Consider the following 22,532-nt stretch of genomic DNA (forward strand, 5'->3'; position numbering starts at 1 on the left):
TAGGGTCTCTGCCAGTGCTCTTCATGCTAGTTAAAAACTAAAAAATTCAGGTGACTGTGTCTCAAGGAACCAGAAGAATTCTCCCACATGTGGGGTGTGCCCCCTCCATTTGCACAGAGGGCTGTCACTAAATTGATCAGAAATCTTGAAGAACATACAATATCCTTCATATGCATTCTAGTGCTTTAAAAGTTATACCTCCATTTTCTAAAGATAACCATAAGAACATCACAGAATAAAATTACAAGAAACCAGTAATTCTGATTTGAACAACCTTCTGTACTAATATCAGTGCAGCTGACTTTAAATGAGATATTCTGACAATATATAAATGAGACATACTGACAAGAGTCTGTACTTGGTAGCACTGTTAATAGATTTGTTCAGTTTATAATAGTTGGTACCAGAAAATGAAGTAATTGGTTTAAACTGGTTAAAAATTAGTATTAGACCAAGTCAACTAGTCCTTTGCTAAATTTCAGTCTATATTAAAAAGCTCAAAAATTATACATTGAAATTTGAGGTTGAAATTGTTACGGAAAAATAATTGCTGCTTCATCAGTGGGGACAGGATTCACAAAAACGTATTCCATAGGAATTCAAGCCTTTTAAATTGCTATTCCTAGGAAATTGCAGTAAGCAGATGAACTGCTCTCTGCATGAAAATCCTCTGATTTAAAATTGGTAAGACACTCATTAAAATAAGTGAGAGAGTCACACACAATTAGTGAGCTGCTGGGGCCTCAGGGACAGACACTGGTCCTGCCCCCACTTGGCCACTCGGCAAAACCCAACCTGCTGCTGTTTGAAGGCAGCATGTTACATCTGGTAACAAATTAAACATGTAGAAATAATTAACCAGAAGCTGGAGAACTTGCAGCCTCCCAGACCCCAAGGGCCAGAGAGAAACCGGAGTTGGGGAACTGATTTCCTAAGACACGGGACTTCGGGGAAGGACAGATGGCCTGTGGACAGTAGGACCCCACGGAAAGAGCCAGTCCAGCCTGACGCGAGGTGTGTGTTGAAGTGATAAGCAGCACACAGGGGTGCAAGGAGTCACTGCCATCAGCAGAGACACATGGAGAGGCCTGGGACATCCTGCTCAGCCACACGTGGGTGGATTTCATCACCAACAACAGGACCTATGGGGCCTGTGGATTTCTGACATGTCTCCCAAGCAGTGGTTTCCGCTGTGGCAGTGTGGCCCTGAGCCCCCCAGCCCCCGGGCCCCCCGGGCCCCCCAGGCCCCCGTGTCCCCCCCCCCAGCCCCTGCACCCCCCACTGGCACTGCTCCTCCCTTGCTCATTGCATGGGGGTTAGTAAGACGGCAGTTACAGAAACCAATTCAGTCTAATTCAGCTTAATGAAAACTCACTCTGATTGTGAGAGACAGACAGTGGACGCAATCCACATACTAATTACAGCCGACTAGTCAGGCACAGGCTTGAGCGCCCGAAGGCCTGCCGTTGGTTAACCCTGGGTAACTTGGATAAGTGACTGCATTTTCTCTGCCTCCATTTCTTCATTTGCTAAAGTGGTGACATTAATAAGCTTCATTATTCATAGGCTGCTATGAGGACTCGGCTGGCTCACTGCTGTGAAGAGCAGAGAAGTGCCCGGCAGGTGGCACGTCTAGGTAGGTCCCTGATATATGGAAAAGATGGCTTTTTACAGCGTGTGATTTTTCCGCTTATAGCTGAAGGGACCTGGGGAAGCTCAGGGACCATGAGAGCAGATACAGGCTGGAAAAACTTCATTGTTCTGACTGCTCTGTCCCCACTCCCCACCATACCCTTCCTGATGAGCTAGACTGCCCTCACTTTCTTTCCAGTTAAAAGAAAAAGACAATCCATCTGATTGGACACCAGTAATATTTAGAAAATGACTCCTTTCTCTGCCTCCCCTTGTTCTGTTCTGTAACTTTGTGGAACTGAGGTTGACCAGACCCAGCCAACCTCCAGCAGCCCACAGGCCCCTCCTGTCACTCAGCGTTCTTATTTCAGTTCTCACGCAGACACAGCCGAGTAAGTCCTGGATTTCTTCCAAAGAAATCAATAATATGGATTGGATTATTGTTCCCAAGTCCTGGAAGGTAATCCTTGAATTCCAATCAACATGAATATCTGGCTAACATGCCCTCAACCTTCTCTGCTGCGATCGTCATACTAGTTCATTACAGAGACGTAAGCACTGAATGGCACTGACTTTTGGACCGAGGAGAAAGCATGAAGATTACAAATCCAAGGATAGGAAAAGAAAAACAAAGAGGTACTCACAATCTCTACCAACTTTACCAGAAATGCAGTTAGTAGACATCATGTCCCTCCTGGGCAAGAGCCAGGACCAATGCCCACATCAGCAAGTAGAGGGGGTGACCTGTCACAGTGGCTTTGCAAGACCCTATGGAGAGCTTCACTTTATCTGAGCTACAAGCACACATCTCCCCTCACAATGTCACAGCTCCAGCTGCAGCCGGGAAGCCCACCAGCCCTCTAGCTCCAGGTGGGGAGGGCCATGCTCCTGGGGCGCTGATGGTCATCCACACAGCCGTCCATCTGGGCCTGACATCCTCCATCACCAGGATGAAATGCTTCTGAGGGAAACCCTCACGCCCACTTAGAAAATGGTCACAAAGGCCTCTCCCTTTGAACTACGAGCCCTGAACTAAAATGTTTGGGAAGAGCTGTGGGGGAGGAACTGATGATTTGCATTTTGATTTCGAGAGGTGACAGGGCAGGGCTTTTTCAAAAGACCAAACTACTTCTCAGTGAGCTGAGAGTTGTACACTGGCTCAGAATGAGACCACAGCCCCCATAGGTGCTCTCTGGGGTGGCTGAGGACGGACGGGCAGGCTGCGGGTGAAGAGGAGACTGTCACGGCACTAATGCACTGACTGGCACCTCTTACACAAAAGTTATTATTTTTCATTGAACTAGTAGCAAGTTACCTCCAGCTTTCTGCTACTTAAGTACTTATTAGCCTCGCCAGAGGAATGAAGAAAAAAAATTTTAGAACAAAAATTGCTATTTTCACAACAAAAGTCCTGCTCGCCTAAGTATTTGCTGTTGTCATTTTCCGGAGATCTGCCCTGTGTCTCCGTCACCCACTTGAGACCACCTTGCTGGTGGCCCCAGTGTTCAGCGGGTGCTCATCTCAGGAAAGGCCCTCGTGCTTACATCCTGGCCCTCTGAGCTGGGGAAGGCCCCTCCTGATCCCGAGGTCCTCCTACCTGCTGGGTCGGGGCCGCCACTCTGCAGACAGCCCGCAGCTCAGCTCTCCCATAGGTGCTGATGGTGGCCCTGCTCCTGCCTTTAAGAAAGGTCCCCTCTCCTCCACCCTCACCCCACCAGCTCTAGTTAAAGGGAACAACTTTTCTCTTCCTCTTGAGAAACAAAGTAAGAGAAACCAAACTACTACAAGCAGCATTATAAAACCAAAGCCACGTCACCACGGAGGAGCCAGTCCCCCGCAGCCAGCACCCCGCGCCCCAAACCGATATTCCCATTGTCCCTTTCCATCTTACAAAGCATCCTGGTGGGAACGTGCACAGTACAGCTGGTGCTCCACTTTTAATTCACACCGGGGACAGTTACCTTGTGATGATACAGTGCATGCCTTCCAATGCCTCAAAATGCAAAAAAGACCTAACATATTTACTAAATACCCATTTGACAACATACTGGACTAACGAGGTTCTAAAAAACTAGATAATCTCCTACATACATATTGAATATGTTTGTAGACTTATATAGTTGCATAGAGATTATTTCTCAGCTTTTTCTGGTGATTCTAGTTTTACTTGAAATGCTGGATTTCATTGGAGGCTTTCTTTGCTGCTCTCCTGGTAGAGGATAGGGCTTCCCACGGGGAAGTGTTTTATGGAAAAAAAGGAACTTCCGTACATTACATTGTCTTTCAGGTTGGAAAAACAATATTCTCCATACCAGACCCTTGGTTTTGAAAGTTAAAAATGAGCACCATTCCTTAACAATGGTTGCAAGTAGAATTTACTAAATTCAGAAACTAATGTAGAAAGATTTGGGTATATGAGTGACCCAAACCCAGTCTCACAGCATGCCCTCAGATTATAAGGAGTTGCTAAAGTTGAATATTTTCGTAAGGCCCACTGGACACAGAGATGAAACAGACTCACGTACAGCTGACTGGGGTTTGTTTTGTCTGATGTTGTCTGTTTGCAGTGATGGGGAAACCCAGGGTCACATGCAGCTAGGCAAGCTCTCTACCCTGAGTTATATTCCCAGCATGTTTTATCTTTCATCTTGAGACAGGGTCTTGTAAAATTGGCCAGGATCGTCTTGAACGTGGTGATCCTCCTGCCTCAGTGTCCCCAGTAGCTGGGACTAAAGGCATGTGCCACTGTGTCCACCTCATATAACTGTTTTCATGATAAAGTGGGAGACATCTTAACAGTAATACCAATTTTAAAATAATGAACTAAGTGTTGCCGTGAGATTGTGCACAATCAGATCGCTCTAGTTCTCTAGCCAATGGGATGCACCACTTGGGTGAGGAAGGAGACCTGCTGTGAGGTGAACAGGTAGCGTGTGCTTCAGCCTCACAAGCACATCTAGTCAGTGGATGGGAAGGGATCTCGCATGAACCAGAGACCCAAATGTGAAGGGGGCCAACAAGTGGTAGCGAGAGAACAGGGAGCTACAGCAGAGAGAAAAACAAAACAAAACAAAACGGTCGACTCAAGGAGACAGTCGCCCAGCACACTTTACTCGTGGAAAACGTCCTTCTCCATATCTTTTGGAGCCTCATTTGAAGACAGTTTCCTATCACAGAGGATCTATAAAGTTACATAATCTCCTCCTCATCAGTTCAGGGACCGTCTTCCCAGGATGCATGCTAGGCGAGCTCTGTACCCCTCGAAAGGGGCTGTCACCCCTGGGTGCCAGCAGCCTCGGAGCCAATGTCTGCGTGGGGTGGGGGAGTGTCGTTTCTCTGATTTCAAACACTGAAAGTTTTTAAAACCCAGCAGTGCAGGCCCAGGGTGGGAGGGGGCGGCCGCACAGGCTGTGTCTTACCATGCAGGCGTCCAGGTCTTCCAAGCGCTCCGCCTCCGTCAGGTCCTCCACTGGGACGAGGGAGCGCTTGGGCGGCTTCTCGGCCAGCTCGGCCTCGACAGGCTCCTGCTGAGGGAGGGTCTGCACGCGTCTGCTGAAATGGTCGGCCTGCAGAGTGAAGACCACCAGCAGCAGTTACGGCAGGGTGGGATGGGGGGGCTCGGGACAGCAGCTCCCTACCGGGCCACACAGAGCCGCCTGCCTTTCGTCACCACTCTAAGAAATTACAAACCTCCCTTCACAAACGAGGAGACTACTTGGTCCAATAAAATAGGTAGTGTTCTTCTTATTTTATTTGAGACTGTTTATATCTATTACTAATTTATTTGCTCGTATCTAATTTTCTAGAAATCCAATTTCATATTGCCTGATTTATTTCATAGAGCTTATGGTCTAGTGCTTAAAAGTATCTACTGAGACAAATAAAATGATTGCAACTTTAAGCATTTTTAAAAGCCCAAAAATTACTTAAGAATTATAATTACTGCTAGTTTTCATATCAGATATAACGTATTTGATATGACTTACTATTTCCATTTTTATATTTTCAACATAAATCAAAATTAAATGTGAAGAGGTGGAATGAGCAGGGCTGTAATTAGAAGGTTCCAGAGCTGCACAGATCTGACACCAGAAATCTGGCTTCTTCTGAAACAAGGAGGAGCAGCCGAGGGGTGGACCCAAGCGCTGAGAGCACTTGCAGACTTCAGGTGGAGAAAGCGTATCTGAAGCGCACTGCACACAATCCCAGGTTGGACACCAACCACTTCCTTCACGCAGGACTGAATCTCACATTGTACAACATGAGACTATAATGTCAAGAGGACGTTTAAAACAACAACATAAGTGCACTCCTGCGATTATTTTTCAATTCATTTCAGCTAAATGACAAGAAAATGTCAATACTTTTTGAGTAAATTCCTCCAGGAAGGAAAACACAAAGAAGTGCCCACTTCAGACCCGAGGGTGGTTGTCACACACACGCTGATACAGTGTCCAGGGTCTGTGTCGTGAGAAAGCGTCTTGGGCAGTTCCTAGAGCGGTGGTTTACCAATCAACCGTTTCTACGGTGGATTCTCTGGATTTTACTTGTGCTTATTTTTTACAAAAGGAAAGTCTGCGTTGGGAGACTGCATGACGTGTCTCCTCCCTGTGCCAGGAAAGAGCTTCTTCGGCTTAACGTGGTGATGAATCAGGATTTTAAATGTTTCCAGTTTGGCACAAACCAACACGTTGATAAAGCAAAACAAACAAAAACAATTGAAAAAAAATGTGGTTTGGATATTGTATCCATGTGGAACTGGTCTGGAAGTTTCCTGATGTCTCCTGAGCTGAGGATCAGGGTGCTCTGGTAACCGCTCTCTGGTGGGCCAACCCCATTCCCAGGCAGCGTCTGAGCAGTGCCAGGGACGCCCAATCTTCTGGATTTTGGAAGAGAGTCTTTTACATTATTATCTTCTGTCTACTGCATGCAGAAGAAACTGTTCTGCTCTTCTCTGTTATTATCACCCCAAAACTCACCTCCATAAAACTGGGTGTCTCTGCCCACACAGTTAACCTGAAATACTTTCTCTGGAGAAAACACAAATTCTCTGTCATAAATTACCTGGAAGATTTCTGCTGTACCATGTTGCTAATATTTTGGAGACACAAGATATAACCAGCTGTAAACCCTCATCCGTGTCTCACAGGACTTCGAGTTCCGCATATGAGAATTCTCTGATGTACTTTTCATATGCACTGAAATTGGAAATGCAGTCCCCATGCTTTGGTTAGTCTGAAGGAAATTTATTTTTTCATTGTGGTTCTATCCAAGGTACCTGATGGGCATTTAGCACCTATTCATCTTGGGATTCTGCCCCAGTTTTCTCTCATATTTTCTTTGAACTCCAAACATTCCACTTCCCTCATGTTGTCAAGAACAGTCCGTTCAGAAATAATCATATCCAAATAAATAAATGTACTAAAAATGTGAATTTTAGACTTTGGCCTCAACATCATCTCCTACCAAAACTTTTGACCTGCATCCTAAATGAAGAGAGAGATCTCTGGGTCTGATGGCTTCTGCTGTGCCCTGCCTGTCCCAACAGAGAGATTCTGACGCACTCCAGGATGGCTGGGGCCAGCGGAAGGGGAAGGAGGAAACCAGAGCTCAGCCTGCCAGGCTGCCACGGAGTGGATGTGGGAAAGCAGCGTCACCTGCACACGGGCGGCCCGCCCAGGAGACCGTCCCACACGTGCACAGCACTCACCAGCTTGTGATGGCAGTGCGACAGTGCGTCCAGGATCTCGTCCACGATCCGGTCCGACAGGAAGGAGGCCACTGTCAGCTTCACCTCACTGTGTGGAAATCAAAAGAGAGAACAGCATTTGACCTTGAGCTGGGTAGACCTGTCCCCCCCTCCACCCCCGTGGTGATAAGGTCTGACTTTGAAAAGGGACGGCATGAACTTGAACAGGGGAAGGAGCCCCCAAAATAGGCCTGAGGACGGCCATAAACACCCAGGTGTGACCGTCTTTACCCACTGCAACCTGCCCCTCTCCCTTCACAGCTGGAGACATAATGGTGGGAATGAACGACATCTGCATAAAGACAGGCTGGAGGGGAGCCGCGTGCACCAGACACAGGTCACCCACTGATGTGAACAAAAGCAAACCCAGGCTGGAGCAAATTAGGAAAGACTAGTCAGCTTGTTAAGGCTTGGTTAGGATTTTAACACGCATATCCCCAGCCTTTTAAAAAACCTTCAAATGGTACCATATTACACTGCTTCTGCTTTGACTGACCAGCTTACAATGAAAAGGTACAAATGCACTGAGTCTTTATCTTTTAGGAACAGTGGTCACTAGAATTTTCAGTTTGGGTGCCTTTTACTTGACCTCAGAAAGCTGCCCAAACAGAAGGGGTTTGGAGTTTTTGCCAACAGACTTGACCACTAAGATTTCTGTCCTACAGCTGGTATTTTAGTTAGCATTTAACAATGTGGTCTTCATAAGAATTCAACTTCCATGTGTGTTTCCAGGCTTAACAGCCCTGCTTTAATGCACATCTGAACAGTTGTTATAAATACCCAATAATTCAAATGTGCCAGAGAGATGAGTACCCACAGTCCAATACTGTCTCTCAGGGTCAGCCTTCTTTTGAAGTCGGCAATCTGCATGTCTTGAGAGCAGGTAAAGAAGTTGTCAAAATAAAGTCATTTATCATAAAGCCAAGGTTGAACGGTGGGTATTTGGTAACAGGGAAAGCTCTTTCTAACTACAGGTAGTAATCAGGCTCGCAGTTTCTCTTCCAGGAAGATGTTGATGATGGGAGGAGAACAGAAGCACTCAGGCTCGGATACCGACAGGGAGAGCCGCCCGTGCAGAAGATGAAGGGATGGAGCCCTCACTAGCTTTTCAGTTGATCTGATGCTTTATTCCTCGGCACAGTGTCCCCTGGTAGGAATCCCCCGGGTGCCATATTGAAAACACGAAAATACTGAAAATACAGGTTCCTGAGTGCGCCAACCTCCTGGGGAGGCCGGGAATCTGACTTTAACAAGTATTTCCTCCGATTCTTTTTAGGCCTGCCCGGGAATTTTACTTCCTCATAAAACTCAGTTCTGTGGGCTTTTCCTCTCTCTCTCCCACTCTCTGAAGGTGGGAAGCAGTGGTTTGTCTGTTTCAGATTGAAGCACCAGGAAGACAGACTCCAAAAAATGTGATCTGTTCACACCTCGGGTTGTCAGTCCTCCTGGCTGCTCAGGGTGCAGAGCTCTGCGGGAGGGTGCTGCTCAGCCCGTGTGCACAGGAACGTGCACCTGCAGGCGCAGGAGCACCCTGCTGTCAGTACTGCGCTCAGTGTGGGACAAGAAGCCAACTAGGGAGTCCAGGGACGTGAAGTGCGCCCCAACGTGAAGAGCTGCACCCTGTGTCAGCCTTCTGCATCTTCCATTTTCAGGGGAATGTGATATCCCAGCAAAGACCCCTGAGAGGGATGTGTTGGTGGGCAAACCCACCATGAGGAAAGAGTGGTGGCCAAAGTATCTTTGTTCTTACTTTTCAAGAGAGACATTTAATATACTATTTTATATTCTGTTTATATTTTAAAGTATGTAATACTTAAACAATTTTTTTCAATAAAAACATCTGAAACCACAGATATTAGAAATACATAAGGGCTAGAGTTGGAGTTCTTAAACTTGCCAACCAAACTCTCTGGAAATCTCTCTTCTTTTTGGCACCAGGGATTGAATCCAGGGGCATATAGCCACTAAGCCACATCTCTAGCCCTTTTTATGTTTTCTTATTTTCAGGGACTTACTAAATTGTTTAGGGCTTCACTAAGTGGCTGAGGCTGGCCTGAACTTGTATCCTCGTGCCTCTGCCTCCCAAGCCACTGGGATCACAGGCGTGTGATACCATGCCTGGCTTCTGGAAATCGCTTTACACCCTCTCAGGTCTTCCCAGCTGCTGACAATTCAGCTGAAAGGCTCTGGGAGCTTCAGTGTAAAACAGAAAACAAACGCAGCGGCTGCATCTTGGACCCGAGACTGTCAGGTCACTGCAGGGCTCCAAGTGCGCCAGCATCTATGGCCTTCAGGACCTCAATGGTGGGTCTGGCCGGACTTGTTCTGCTCTTCGTGAAGATCATCACTCAGCTACCTATACCTTTATGTGTCAGCACCAACCCAACTCTCTAGACAGGAGCTATTATCTTTGCTACATCAAAATAGTCCCATCAATATTCAGAAATGGTTAAAATGGAAAATTTTAAATGCTCCGAGCTTGGCTATTAGCCCTCTGATTCTCCAACAGAGAAACACAATGGGACCTGGCTGTGCTGTCCTGGAGTGCTCGTGTCTTCCGTGGTCTCTGCAGAAGCTCGGGAAGGTTTGTCAACAATCATAGCCGAATGCTTTTATGATGGCATATTCTTGAAACTTTTTCAAACAGACATATGAATACTTCAGAGACGTCATTAGCACATTAGCACAGACCCACCAAAAGAATCCGGAAAGAAAATGTGACATGGTCACAGTGGGCCTCTGACTATAGGCTGTGCACTTTCTGTTGATAGTTTGGTGATACAAAGCCAACTCTTCGATCTTTAAGCTAGCAATTTAGAAAGGTAAAAGATGACTCTCAGAAACCAGCAGTTACAAATGTGTACCATCCCCCTTCGATGTAAAATCCTCAAAGAGAGCCAATAACACCATGCTCTCGAGTCACGCAGGCAGACGTGTGGCCTTCCTGTTGGAAATGCATGAACCCTGTGTGTCTAGGCACAGCTGCGTTTGCAGACAGTCTGCCGACCAGACAAGCCTGGGCATAGTGCCCGGGGAGGATTCCGCCCACAACACCTCACGCTGCCTCGACGGGCCAGACCCTGCAGGTCCTGCTCACGAACGCGGCCAGCCTACCTGATTTTATTTAGGATGTCGATTCCAGACTGCTCCAGCAGCACATTTTTAACAAAGGTGCGAGGGATGGAGATCTTCTCAGTGCTGGCGTGGATCAGGTCTTGCCGGATGTGGGCTCTCTTCATCACGTTGGGGCAGAGGTTCTCAGCAGCATCCACCATGGATTCCAGCAGGGCCTGCAGGGGACATGGAGGGTGACGGCACTGCTCCTATGACACTGTACCCAGAGGACAGGGACACACGGAGTCCAGGGCCCAGGGCGAACTGACTGCCGAGATCATAGATCTCAGGAAGTCACTGTAGATCAGACACATGGCAGGACCATAAAAGCGTCACTGTGGCTTCTGAAGGACTCTGTTGTGGCAGCTGAGCGTCATGCAGGGCCACAAATGGAAGATGGAAAATGCAAACATCAGCTCTGGACAGCAACCTGCCCAGCACACCGCCCTCCCTGGCCCTGGAGTAGAAACTTACAGAGGGGAACTCCAGACCTAGAAACCATATCAGCTTGCCAACAAGATTTCCCAAATCACAGAAACCCCAAATCAGGGCAAAACCTTCAAGAGTTCTATCAAAACAGCAGCAATAAAAAACAAAGCCATCAAAACTACTGCCAGTTTCACTCTTTTAAAGAAAAGCTTTGGAGTTAGGTAGAACAATGATTACAATAACAACTAAACAACACAAACAGCAACAGACAAAAACGTTTAATGTTCACAAATAGCACCAGAAGCAATAGTCACAACACATTCACCCAGCACTAGAGTCTAGAAGTGTTTCTGCACATTTCATCCTTCCAACGTGGATGACGTGGAGCCGGGCATGGCAGCTAGGCGTGTGACTGGGACTTTACAGCTGAAGAATGTAGCTGAGGGACGCTAGATGGTTTGCAGACACCCTCTGGATAGGACGGTGGTGTTGAGGGTGAGGCCTAACCGTGACACCTAGCTCATAGTGCTGGGCAGGCTTAGTCATCTCTCAATTCTATCTTCCTTGCCCGTAAAATGGCAGTAAAAGAAAAGTTGTCACTTCGTAGGGTGATTGAGGATGAAATGCTGTCACATATGTAAACTGCCAGGTAGAGCATCCAGCACACCGTGAAGGCTCACCTGTCACAGATGTGGTATGCATCTGATTTCCTGGACTCTCGCTGGTAAGAACTAGTTTAAGGCCAGGCTGGGATCCTATTTCTGTTCCAGGGTGAACAAGGACCCAGCACAGTTATTGGAAGACAAGTACCGTGTCTATCTGCCCCCATATTCACCCGCAAAGCATCCACCCACTAACAAATCTCTCCTAACCCTGCAGGAGGAAGAGCAGAGTAGCAGGCGGCTGTTTACCAGCCTTGTGAACCCGGGGGAGGAGAGGTAGAGTTGATTCCAAAAACACTCCTGTTCTGACAGTGCTCTGCCCTGTTATGACTCTGGTTGAATCATTACTAGATCAGTACACTATCCCAGGAAAGCTCCCAACCACTCTGCTGCCAGGAGCACAGTCGGTCAGTTTAGGACCATTCTCTTTCTCTATGGCATGAATAAGCGCGTTCTGGTCCACACAGCCCAGCACACCTGGGAAGAAGGACCCAGGTATCAGCACGTCTCACGCCCGTGTGCTCCTTAGCACCCCAGGAACTTTCTGAACAGACCCCCGCGTGGCAGGGCCGACTTACGGGAATGAGCTCCCCAGGGAAGGAGAGGAGGAGGCCTGGCTTCCAGGGCAGCCCTGCCCGGAAACGGCTGTGGATGGTGGACTCACACCTAGCAAGGGGTCTGCAGGGTTCTGCATCTCGTCTGCAGAACTGTCTACTGCCCCCATCTCGTTCTGCTTCACAGATCCATGGAGGTACCCTGGGCATTTAGTTCCATAGCCTTTTGCAGTTAGTTCCCACCTGCACCCACCACCCACCGACGGGATAAAGCACTTCCCACCTCTGGCCCTTCTATCCATGATTCCTTCCATCCACATACTGGCTCCCTGAGTGAAGGGAGACCTGGGCCTCCTGTTTCATACATGGGGAAACTGGGTCAGAGGAGGCGAGTGACTTTCTCAAGGCCCCTCAACAGTACTGAAAGTTCAGATGGAAGTCTGCCTTGCTCTCTCCTGCTTCCTCAATCAAAAGACTCAGGTCTATGTCAGTCCCAGAAATTCTCAGCCACAGACTTCAAACGTTGCCTACACTCTTCCCTGTTTTCTTTCTTCTGGAAATTTAAATCAGACTTCCGTGGACTCCCTGGCTCCATCCACGCTCCTTCACTTTTCCCTCGTCTTCCTCTTCTGTCAGTCTGCACTTGGCTACCTTCCACCTTGCCATGAACAGGGTCTGAATTTGAAAGGCGATGATCAGGTTTCATTTTGTAAGTTTCTCCCTAATTACAGTTAAAAGGATCTGTATTTCTTAACTATGAAATCACCAGTGGTACTCAGGACATCTGTAATCTCTGCGGAATGAATTGGAGTCATACCTTAGCATGCAGTACCACCGGTTCATTCTTGCAACAAGAAAACAAATTACAAATACAACCTCCACTCTCACCTGTGCTGAAAGCCTTCTTCCTTTTGCCTTGGAAAAAGTGTAGAAAAAAGAAAAACTCATAGACTTCCCGTGGCCAAATTGAGTTAATATTTAACAAATGCTACTTAAATCCTTCAAATCTCATATCCTGAGTAAATTTGAAATTTTTCAGTGAAATAGTTCCCCATTAGAGCCCTGAATAGAATCAAGAATTTCCCAAGCCAAAACAAATACCCTAAAACTTAAGTGCAGAAGAGAAAAAATCAAAGCTTCCTTATGTTAAAACATTCAAATCCCATTTATTTATCTACTATTGCTCCAGGAAAAAATGCTAGGATCAAAAGACGGAGAACGGGAGTAGAATGTCACTCAAAGCACCCAAGGCAGGCCAGTCCAGAGCACATCGCCTCTCTCAAAGGAGGGATTCCTGCAAAGAGGATGCCTCCGGCTCCTCTAGCAGCCTGCAGAGGAAGCGGCTGATCTGGCCATTTCTCGTGCTTTCTGAAATAATGCTTTTGAAAGATGGCTCAAAGAACGATTTGAGCATGTTCTTATCCAATATTCAAAATACCCATCACTGGCTACAACAGCCAACCATCAAACACGGAAGCCAGGAGTGATTCCCTCCGAGCCCCATGACACCCAGACGATCCTGCCTGGGGAAACTTGTCCAGCATCTGCTCAGAGCACCCACTGGGCAGGGGCAAATTAGGGACCCTGATCCAGCCCTGCGGCCTTACTCTCCTGGCTGCTCTTTCCCCATTCTCCATAATACAAAATTTAAAAAGTAATCCATCTGCTTTGGCTTTTAATAGTAGAAAATGCTAATTTTAGAAAATTTGGAAAATAGACACATGAAAATTGATACTAGCAGTGACATGAGTCATGACCACTGTATTGATAAGACAGTGAGTACCGGTTATATTGAAAATTCATCTTTCTTGGGCTGGGGACATAGCTCAGTCGGTAGAGAGCTTGCCTGGCATGCACAAGGCCCTGGGTTCCATCCCCAGCACGGGGGCGGGGGACGACTGAAAACACATCTTTCTTACAAAATTTTAAGAAAACCAATGCATTGCAAAGTCATTAGAAATAGAAAAATAGGCAGCTTCTAAATTTATCTTTTATTCTAGTTTGTTACATATGACCGCAGAATGCATTAGAAAATGAGCAGTTTGTAAGACAGCAATAAACGGCTGCACATTAGTCAGGTGAACGAGAAGGAAGGAGACAGGAGACAGACAGCCACAGGCGAGGGACACTCAGTGTGCACCCAGTCAGGAGAACTCTGAGGCCTCACCACGGTCACGGCAGCGGTTCCCAAAGGGGAGGGCACTTCACGCAGAAGGACTGGGAATGATACCAACAGGGAGCAGGGAAGACAGGCCTCCAGGACTGGGGCCCGGGAGACACCCAGAGAAGCTGTTCTGGTTCTTGGAAATAAAGGGGGTGACTGGGACAAAAACAATGGGACACAGGGAATGCCTAAGAACAGGAGAGCACTGGTGGCCCTGGTGTGTTCCTATTCTCAGGTCTTTGAAAATTCAAACGCCTTTTATTTCAGATATTTGCATTCTAGTTCCTCCCAGGAAAAACTATCCAGTGGACGTCCACCACTCTGCAGGAGGAAGGAAAGGGACGCGGGCGGATGAGCACTCGGGTGCAACAGCTGGCCGTCTGCAGCTGTCTCATGGACAGGTCCTACCACAGCTTCCCTGCCAATTTAACCGCCAGTCAGTGCCCACTAGGGAAGAAAGTTTTGCAAATACTTTAGAAAGGCAAGGGTGTGAATAGGCAATGTACAATAGAAGAAAAACAAATAATAAAATTTCATGATGCATCCCAGTGATTAAAGAAATTCAAAAGAAACAATGTGACTTTTCTGAACGCACTACAACAATAAGAACGAGAAGCTCTACTCAGTATCGCTGAGTATGTAACATGAGCGACCGTGCTACTGGACAGCCCTTGCAAATGCATGAAAGTAGAAATCATCGATACCACCGGGACCAGCCATGGGTCATCACAGGAATTTGCCCTAACAGAGTCAGAAATTAGAAAGTAAATTGTGGTGTTACATGTGTATAACGAAATGCCACATAGTCGTGGAAAACGATGGCGATGTATCACCATCAGAACTGCATTCACAAGACTGTACCACGTAATCGGTACCTACAGCAGTAGCATAAATAAAAAATCACGTATGCAGGCACAGATATCTGGAAATTCACTAAATTATTAACAGTGATGTATTCTTGGAAATTTCTGGTAATTTTTATTTTTAAAAACACTTGCAGTATTATGTAAATATTTTCCCCCAAAAAGTTTCACTTTTTACAGTCAGAAATAACCAAAAAGCTGATTTTGCTTTAAACATGTAGGGAAGCCTCCATTTTACATATTTTACCCATCACGGAGGATACATGGGCTCTTAAGTAACAATCGGCCTTTTCTACCACTCTGTCTTTGCTCAGCATGAGTTAAAAATAACCACAGTTAATAAAACAAAAACTACACACAAGAGTCCTACAGTCACAGAAGACGGGGACTTAAACACCTGAAGATCCACAGCAATCTCTTCTTCATTAAGTTAATTTTCAGAGAGAGTAATCAGCGATTGCAGAGTCATCACTGAGTTGCACATCAAATCTCTACGAGGTACAACAACTGTGTTCTCAGAAGAAAATAGACCAAATGATTTCAGAAACTGAGGCAAGGTTTGTAAAGGCGTCCTTAAAAGTCAGGCCGGGAATAATAAAAACCTGATGAATGTGAATTTTCTTCTGGAGTAGCTGTTTCTTTGAAATTTCTTAAAGAACAAGGTGAGTCTTAGGTTACTCAAAAGTACTAAAATTTCAAAGCTTTTTTTCATCTGTACTTTTGTTGAGTAAACCTACTGCAGATCTGGGCTGCTCTGGGAGCCTGAAACTCCTTCTAGATCTCTCCCTGGGCTTTGAGCCAGGTCAGGATGGCCGTCTACCTACCGCGTCCTACCCCAGACACCAGCACCAAGGTGCTGTACGCACACTTCCTGTCGGCTTCCCACTCCTAACCAACTGCAGTAACTGAAGACGTCCCTCCCAAGCCAACTGCGTTGCACCCTCAAAGGAGACATCAATCATTCCCTTATCAGTGACAACCTGTCATATTGAGAGATTTACCAGCAAAATAGAAACTGAATTTCACTAGAATCCATTCTCCAAGAAGTTACTCCAAAACACAAATAAAGATGGAAAAGACCCATGTCACCCCTTCCTGCATGTACCCCTGCAGGCGAGGGCACCCACCCACCCACATCTGTGAAACCCAGGGGGAAGGCTGTCACACACAGTGAAGGTGAACAAGTCACTCTTCCAAACTGCAGACCACACACCTTGAGCTGTTCGTCCACAACTCTTGTGACTTCCCCAGCCATCGACTCCAGGGTCTCATGGATGGGGCTGGACATCAGGCCAGCGGCTCCTGCCCAGGAGGTACCACCGACGTGGTATAGATTTGGTAACAACTGGAAGGAAAATAGAAAGTAACTTTCCAGAGTTGAACAAAAAATATTTTAAAAGACACAAAGTCACTTAAGAGTTGATGACAGGGTGGAAGTGTATCATCAGGAATGACCTAGTCTCCGTCAAAGGCCTTGAGTGCAGATGAACAAACGTGGCCCCGACTCTCCATCCGCACGTACTTTCACTCAGTGAATCGCGCGGCCCTGGGAAACATTAGAGGGGGGTCAGCAGGCCCTCGCTGGCCACTCTGCCACGCAGCAGCTTGCAGCCAGGGAACCGTCCACCCCTCCTTGCCCTCATGTCCTTGTCTGGGGTGGGAGCACTGAGCTATTTTTACTCACATTTCTGTTCACAAAAGTATGACAGAAGCGTGAGTCAAAATGGCACCAGGAGATTCTCCAGCCCTCTGCAGACAGGGAAAGGATGTCCTAAAATCCATCCCAATCCTGAGACCGTCTGCCTGGAGCAGGTCAGATCCCACAGGGACGGGCTCTCTAGGACCAGCCCAGGTCAAGTGCCAGCTGGTGACATCTAGTACACAGCACAGGTGGGCGTGAGGGCCTGCCGAGGCCTGGCATGCCACTGCCCACCGCCCAGTGGTCCACCAAGAAGCCGTCCGCACCTTACTGTTCAGAGCCGTGGGGGCTCTACACTGAGGAATGCTTGATTAGGGCCTGTGCTGGTGACCACTCTCCAGGCCCATCAGCACCTAGGAAGCCTGGGGTGGGGCTGAAAGGTGAGGCTCTAATCTCAGGCAGCTCCTCCAGAGGCCACTAAGAGAGGTCTCATTAGGATAAACTCTGGTGTGGCCACAGGGACTTGCTACCAGTCGTGGGAAAATGTCCCCATCACCTCTGTCACCTGGGAAATTCCAGGTGTTCTCGGAGCTCTGTGCCAGGAACCAGGGACAAAGAGTAATATGCAGTTGTCACTGTGTCACCAGAGTCTCTGATCTCTCCTCCAGGCTCCTCACTCAGGGCCCCTGACGTTTATGGGATCCAACTCCCAAGCCCCGGGACCCCTAGGCAGTGCTACTGGAGACCAGATTCTAATCTGAGAAAAGCTTCCCTCTAGAGGAGACAGAGGGTGTTCCATGTTGGAAGGACGATGATTTTAAGTGACTTATTACTCGTTTAAGCTACGACTGCCTGTCAGTCATTCACAGTCCAGTTGTGCCCTTTGTAAATCACACTGGGCCTGGTTTTCTGGAGGGAGGAGGATGCTGGGAATTGAACGGGGGCTACTCTACCAACCCCTACACCCCCAGGATCTAGGTTGCCCAGGCGGCCTTGAACGTGAATCCTCCTGCCTCAGCCCCTTGTCACTGGGATCACAGGCAGGCACCGCCCGGTCTCTGCTTTTTATTCTGCGTTTTGGTTACTGGGGGTCGGTGCGAGTATAGAGAGGAAGGACTAACTCAGTTCACCTAGTACTTGGTCATAACTCGGAGCTGATGGAAGAGTGAAGTTTTAGTTGTAAAAACTCTTTTTTTTTGCCCCAGACTCCCAGGAAGTCTGAAGTCAACTCACCGTCTTCGAGTTCTTGGCATCGCGCATGAGCCGCTCTGCCGCCTTCAGGTCCTCCTGGATGGCGTCCCCGCCGCAGTTCCGGAGGGAGTTGAGGTGGTCTTGCACTTTCACACAGATTCTGTCGATCATCTGCTCCAAACAGAAAAGAGTCAGCCGGAGGATGTTCAGAGCAGGAAGCGGGATGAAGGGGCAGGACTCAGAAAAAGGAGTGCGCAGGCTGAACCCTCCCCCTAGCTGGCACCTGGGAGAGCTCGGCTTGTAGCGAGTGTTAACTGAGTTTAAGTTTCATGCAGGAAACCTTCCGCAGCACTGACCCCAGGTATGGGTCCCTTTTGTGCCTTACAAAATGCAGCACTTAAACCAAGGGGCACTGCGAAACCTCGTGGGCACTCAGTGACACTCTGCTAGACAGTGGCTCTCCTCCCGATCTTTCTAGCATGCAGGTGGCGGTAGGAACTAAGGGATGAGCCACGCAGTACAGACACTTCGGAGGTGACCACGAGGGGACACCAATAGCCGGCTGGTCCCCACATCACAGAAACCAGAACACCTTCTGGAAATTCACACTTTTTACATTGATTCAGTCACTTGGAGTATTTTTCTATATAAATGAAGAGCCACCACAACATAAAACGAGTTGAGTTTTATCACACTGACAGGTGATGACAAAGCCAGGAACGTCTAGTTTCTGTTCTAGTAAGATCTCCCTCTTGGGTCAACTGCTCTTGAATCATGTTCAGTGGCTCCATGATTTAAATGTAAAACCCAAAGCGGGCAGCTGACCATTACGGTCGACGAAACACACCTTGGGAGGTGGAGATGTGCTCCTCTCTCTGCCCACACAGAGAAGCACGGAGAACTGTGACTATGGTCCGTCCAGTGAACACTCATGTCGGGGCTGAATGCTCCCAGCCTTGGTGTGAGGTGGGCCGGGCAGGCATTTAGGTCGGGGACACAGCCCTCCTGAATACACGAATGACTTCTCCAGTGGGCGCCTTCACCCCTCTCCCAGGACTGGCTATGGAGCGGGTGGGCTGCTGTAGAGCAGGCTGCCCTGCTGCTCCCTCTCCTCACCATGAGCCCACCACCCTTCCACTCTCCACTGTGAGCTGAAGCAGCACAAGACTCTTGTCCTGATACAGTGCTCTTGAACTCTCCAGCCTCCAGAACCACAAGCCAAAATAAACCTCTATTCTTCATAAGACACCCAATCTCAGGTATTCTGTTATAGCATCAGGAAATGGACTCGAACAGAAGCCAATGAAGACTGAAGAACAAAGTGTGGCTTAAAAATTTTCTCCAATATTTCTTTATTAGAGTTAAAGCTTGCCTATTTCATCTCCTTAAAAAAAAAAAGTGTTAACTCTACAGGGATCTTACATGTCAAGAGTCCTGTCCCATCTGGTAAGTCATTTGGCAGGAGATAAGCTAATAATTCTTTTTCAATTAAATTCACTTCTGTATTTATTTTTAATTATTTGATATCATAACTATGGGAAGTTGAAGTCTGTCCTCCTTCTCTCACCAGCTCGACCACAGCAGAAGCTTTACCAGCCTGCTCAGAACTGGTAAGTTCTGAGTTCAGAGGCCGGGTCTGCCTGCAGCAGGGCCGCCATCCCTCAACTTCCTGCTTTATAAAATCAGGCTCGTGTTGTTTACCCAACTTCCTTTCTCATGTGCTAAAAGACCTGCTAAATAACGACTCTCTAAGCACCTGCTCCGTTGGCAGAGGGTCTGGGGATCACCAACAGGTCCCACAGGGGCAAGCACACGGAGGCTGCCTGGTGACGCCCCTCACCTCACACTCTCTCCAGCTAAAACAAGGAAGCCTGAGGGCAAGAGCCACATCTTAACTTCCAGGCCCACAGAATGTGATGCAGGGAGCTAACGACATGCTTGAAAAGACTTCTTAGTTGATAGAAACCCTAAGTCCTCAAACTGTCACGTAGATCTGTGCTTCCTGAAGCAAAATGGCCACCGATGATTCCTATCTTTCTAGAACTGGACCCTGATTCCAAGAGACAGACGAACCACACAGTGAGAGAGGACCCACAGACCGCGGGGGCCACAGAGGTCTCAGGTGAAGGCGTGTGAGCGTGGCACGCAGCTTTCGTGATCAGGAAACACCAGGGAGACCCGTGAAGTGTGCACCACGAGCCCCACCACGGAGAGGATCCAAATCAAAGGGGCAAGAACGGCCTCGAGGGAGTGTTTCAAAACCAAGGGGAACACCAAAATTAGTTTTTCAATTCAAATGAGACTCAATTGCACATCCCTAAGACGATTCCGGCCTGAGCATCAGGGCCACCATCACCCATGGATCCCGTTCCCACGCCAGAGCCCGCGGGAAGCTGTTCAGAGGACGCGGAAGGACCGCCGAGCGCAAACTGGAGGTTCTGAACAGGTAATAGGAGCTGGCTCTCAGTTTATGACTCTTGTCCCTAAAGTACACGGACATGAGGAAGGAAGGGGACCGCGGGCTGAGGGCTGCACCTCCTGATCGTCCCCCAGGAGACCCCGCGGTCGAATGCAGATTCTGTACTGACCTCCTGACGTCACCAGGAATCCCTCGCACCCAAGTTTTCTAAAGTAACCAGTTGTCTGAGAAGCTCATTTCCTTCCTAGAAAACACACACCGTCACTCTGAGACGGCTCTTCCCTGCCCCGAGCCCTGTCTCCATGTCCTTCCTACAGGCCGACCTGCTCCCTGGGGAAGACGTGGACAGCACACGGTCCCCGAGCCAGCCTGCAGTCCCCGGAGCCAGCCTCGCACAGGTGGACCCAGCCCCTCCCTCCCCATCTTTCCCTCAGGCTTCACGCTCCAGGTGCCTCTGCAGGGAGGAGGCCAGCACTCCAGGACCAGGTCATCCCCGGAGCCCCTGTGAGGCAGCTGCTGTCCTTGTCCCTGCTCGGCAGAGGAAGAAGCCCAGGCCACAGAGGTGGTAAACGACCCACAGAAGTCACACCCACAGGAGCAGCACAGCCCGGATTCACTCCGGGCCACCGGATTTGGGAGTCCAAGTTCCTGACTCACACGGCACTGTCCCCTTCACCAGAGATGCGGGAGGACAGGGCCCTGGGCACAGGCTCAGTGCAAGGAGAGAGCACCTCAGTGGACAGGCGGAGGGCTCCAGGGGCTCCAGGGTGCGGGCAGCAGGAGCCGACCTCAGCAGCACCAGTCTACAGAGAAGGAGCCCGTGGACCACGAGGCTGAGAGACCAAAGAGCAGAGCTTGGCAAAGCGGGCGGTGCCGGCCCGTGTTTGGGAGGCTCAAGGCACAGCCAGCCCCGTTCACGGCTGCTCCATGCTGCACAGTGGGGTGAGGAGCTGCCCGGGAACCGTCTCGCCAGAAACCCAGAATATCTCCCCGGCTCCCTGCAGAGACCGTTCCCGACTCCCGATCAAGAGGGTTTACGAGGCGGAAAGAAGGGACAGGAGCCGAGGGCACAGGGACCCTCACCAAGCTTTCCTAATCAAAGCCGACAGACAAAACCTAACACCCAGTAGGCGGGGGACTTCCGCGCCCCACGCAGGCCTTCGGGGCGCTGAGGGTGGCGACTGGCCGAGGGGTGGCAGGGGTACTGCTCACAGAGGGTCTGTGCTTTCCGAATTCAAATTTCTGAAAACATCACATCTTCCCCCTGAGTCACTGGAATGATTAAAGTCTGAAAGTTAGTGATCAGAGCACCCTCAGGAGCCTCTGAAGTGAAGGGTGGCAGTGTACCTGTTTCCTAATGACGCAGGTGACTCAGAACGGTGGCAGCCGTGCAGAACTGCAGGCCCACAGGCTCCCCGTGCACGGTTCCCTTTGATGGGAAGATGAGACTTACTTTTAAGAATAAGCACTGACAATTGCAGCAAGGGACCTTTGGGGATGAGCAAAATCCCCTGTGAAGCAGAGGAAAGCCGGAGAGAGGCCGAGTGAGAAAGAAGCCTGCACCTCAGTAGTTCATAAAGGAACACCAGGCAAGTCCCAGGCAAGAGTTCAGCACCCCCATGGCTTCTCACACAGAACCCTCAAACCAGGAAATAACAGGAAGCCACGCAGGACTGAGCCAATATCAGCCCTTGCAGGGAAAAAAAAAAAAAAAAAAAGGCACTGGTACAGTCAAAATACGCTTTTCAAAAGTTCTGCTCCTTCACTACCATGCATAACTATTTTCTTCTCAACACATATTGCTTTGCTTTTTCTACGTTGAAAAATACATGTTTATAATAAGAGATAACAAGGAGACGTACTAGAGAAGACCCCCGACCAGATCACACTGCCTGACAGCTGACCCCAGATGACCACACTAACACTGAGGCCAACCTCCTCACAGTCTCCGGACACAACACACCCTCACCAGTCACGCCACCTAAGAGGAATAGTGGGTGTTTAGTACAGACAGCTCTCATTCTCTCAAGAAAAAAATCTGAATGACACCTGCTAAGGGAAACAGAATGCAATCTATAGGAAAAAGCCCAGAATGATGAAAAATTCCCCCAGCAGT

At 48.5% G+C, this 22,532-nt stretch overlaps 1 protein-coding gene across 9 annotated transcripts in view; it reads right to left on the bottom strand.

Moving 5' to 3' along the window:
* The window catches only part of CARMIL1 (capping protein regulator and myosin 1 linker 1), a 244,063-nt gene that overhangs the window by 39,819 nt on the left and 181,712 nt on the right, over positions 1–22,532 (bottom strand). For all 9 annotated transcript variants that reach the window (XR_014022096.1, XR_014022097.1, XR_014022098.1 and 6 more), the window contains 5 exons: positions 18,040–18,168; positions 16,381–16,512; positions 10,496–10,671; positions 7,343–7,430; positions 5,052–5,198 (listed from right to left, as the gene is read on the bottom strand). Coding sequence is in view for 4 of the 9 variants with exons in the window: in XM_081295124.1 (XP_081151250.1) it covers positions 5,052–5,198; positions 7,343–7,430; positions 10,496–10,671; positions 16,381–16,512; positions 18,040–18,168 (672 nt within the window). In the remaining 5 variants the exon portion in view is untranslated. The remainder of the gene's footprint in view (positions 1–5,051; positions 5,199–7,342; positions 7,431–10,495; positions 10,672–16,380; positions 16,513–18,039; positions 18,169–22,532) is intronic.

This window comes from Spermophilus citellus (assembly GCF_964194105.1).
Source record: "Spermophilus citellus genome assembly, chromosome: 5".
Lineage (NCBI taxonomy): Eukaryota > Metazoa > Chordata > Mammalia > Rodentia > Sciuridae > Spermophilus > Spermophilus citellus.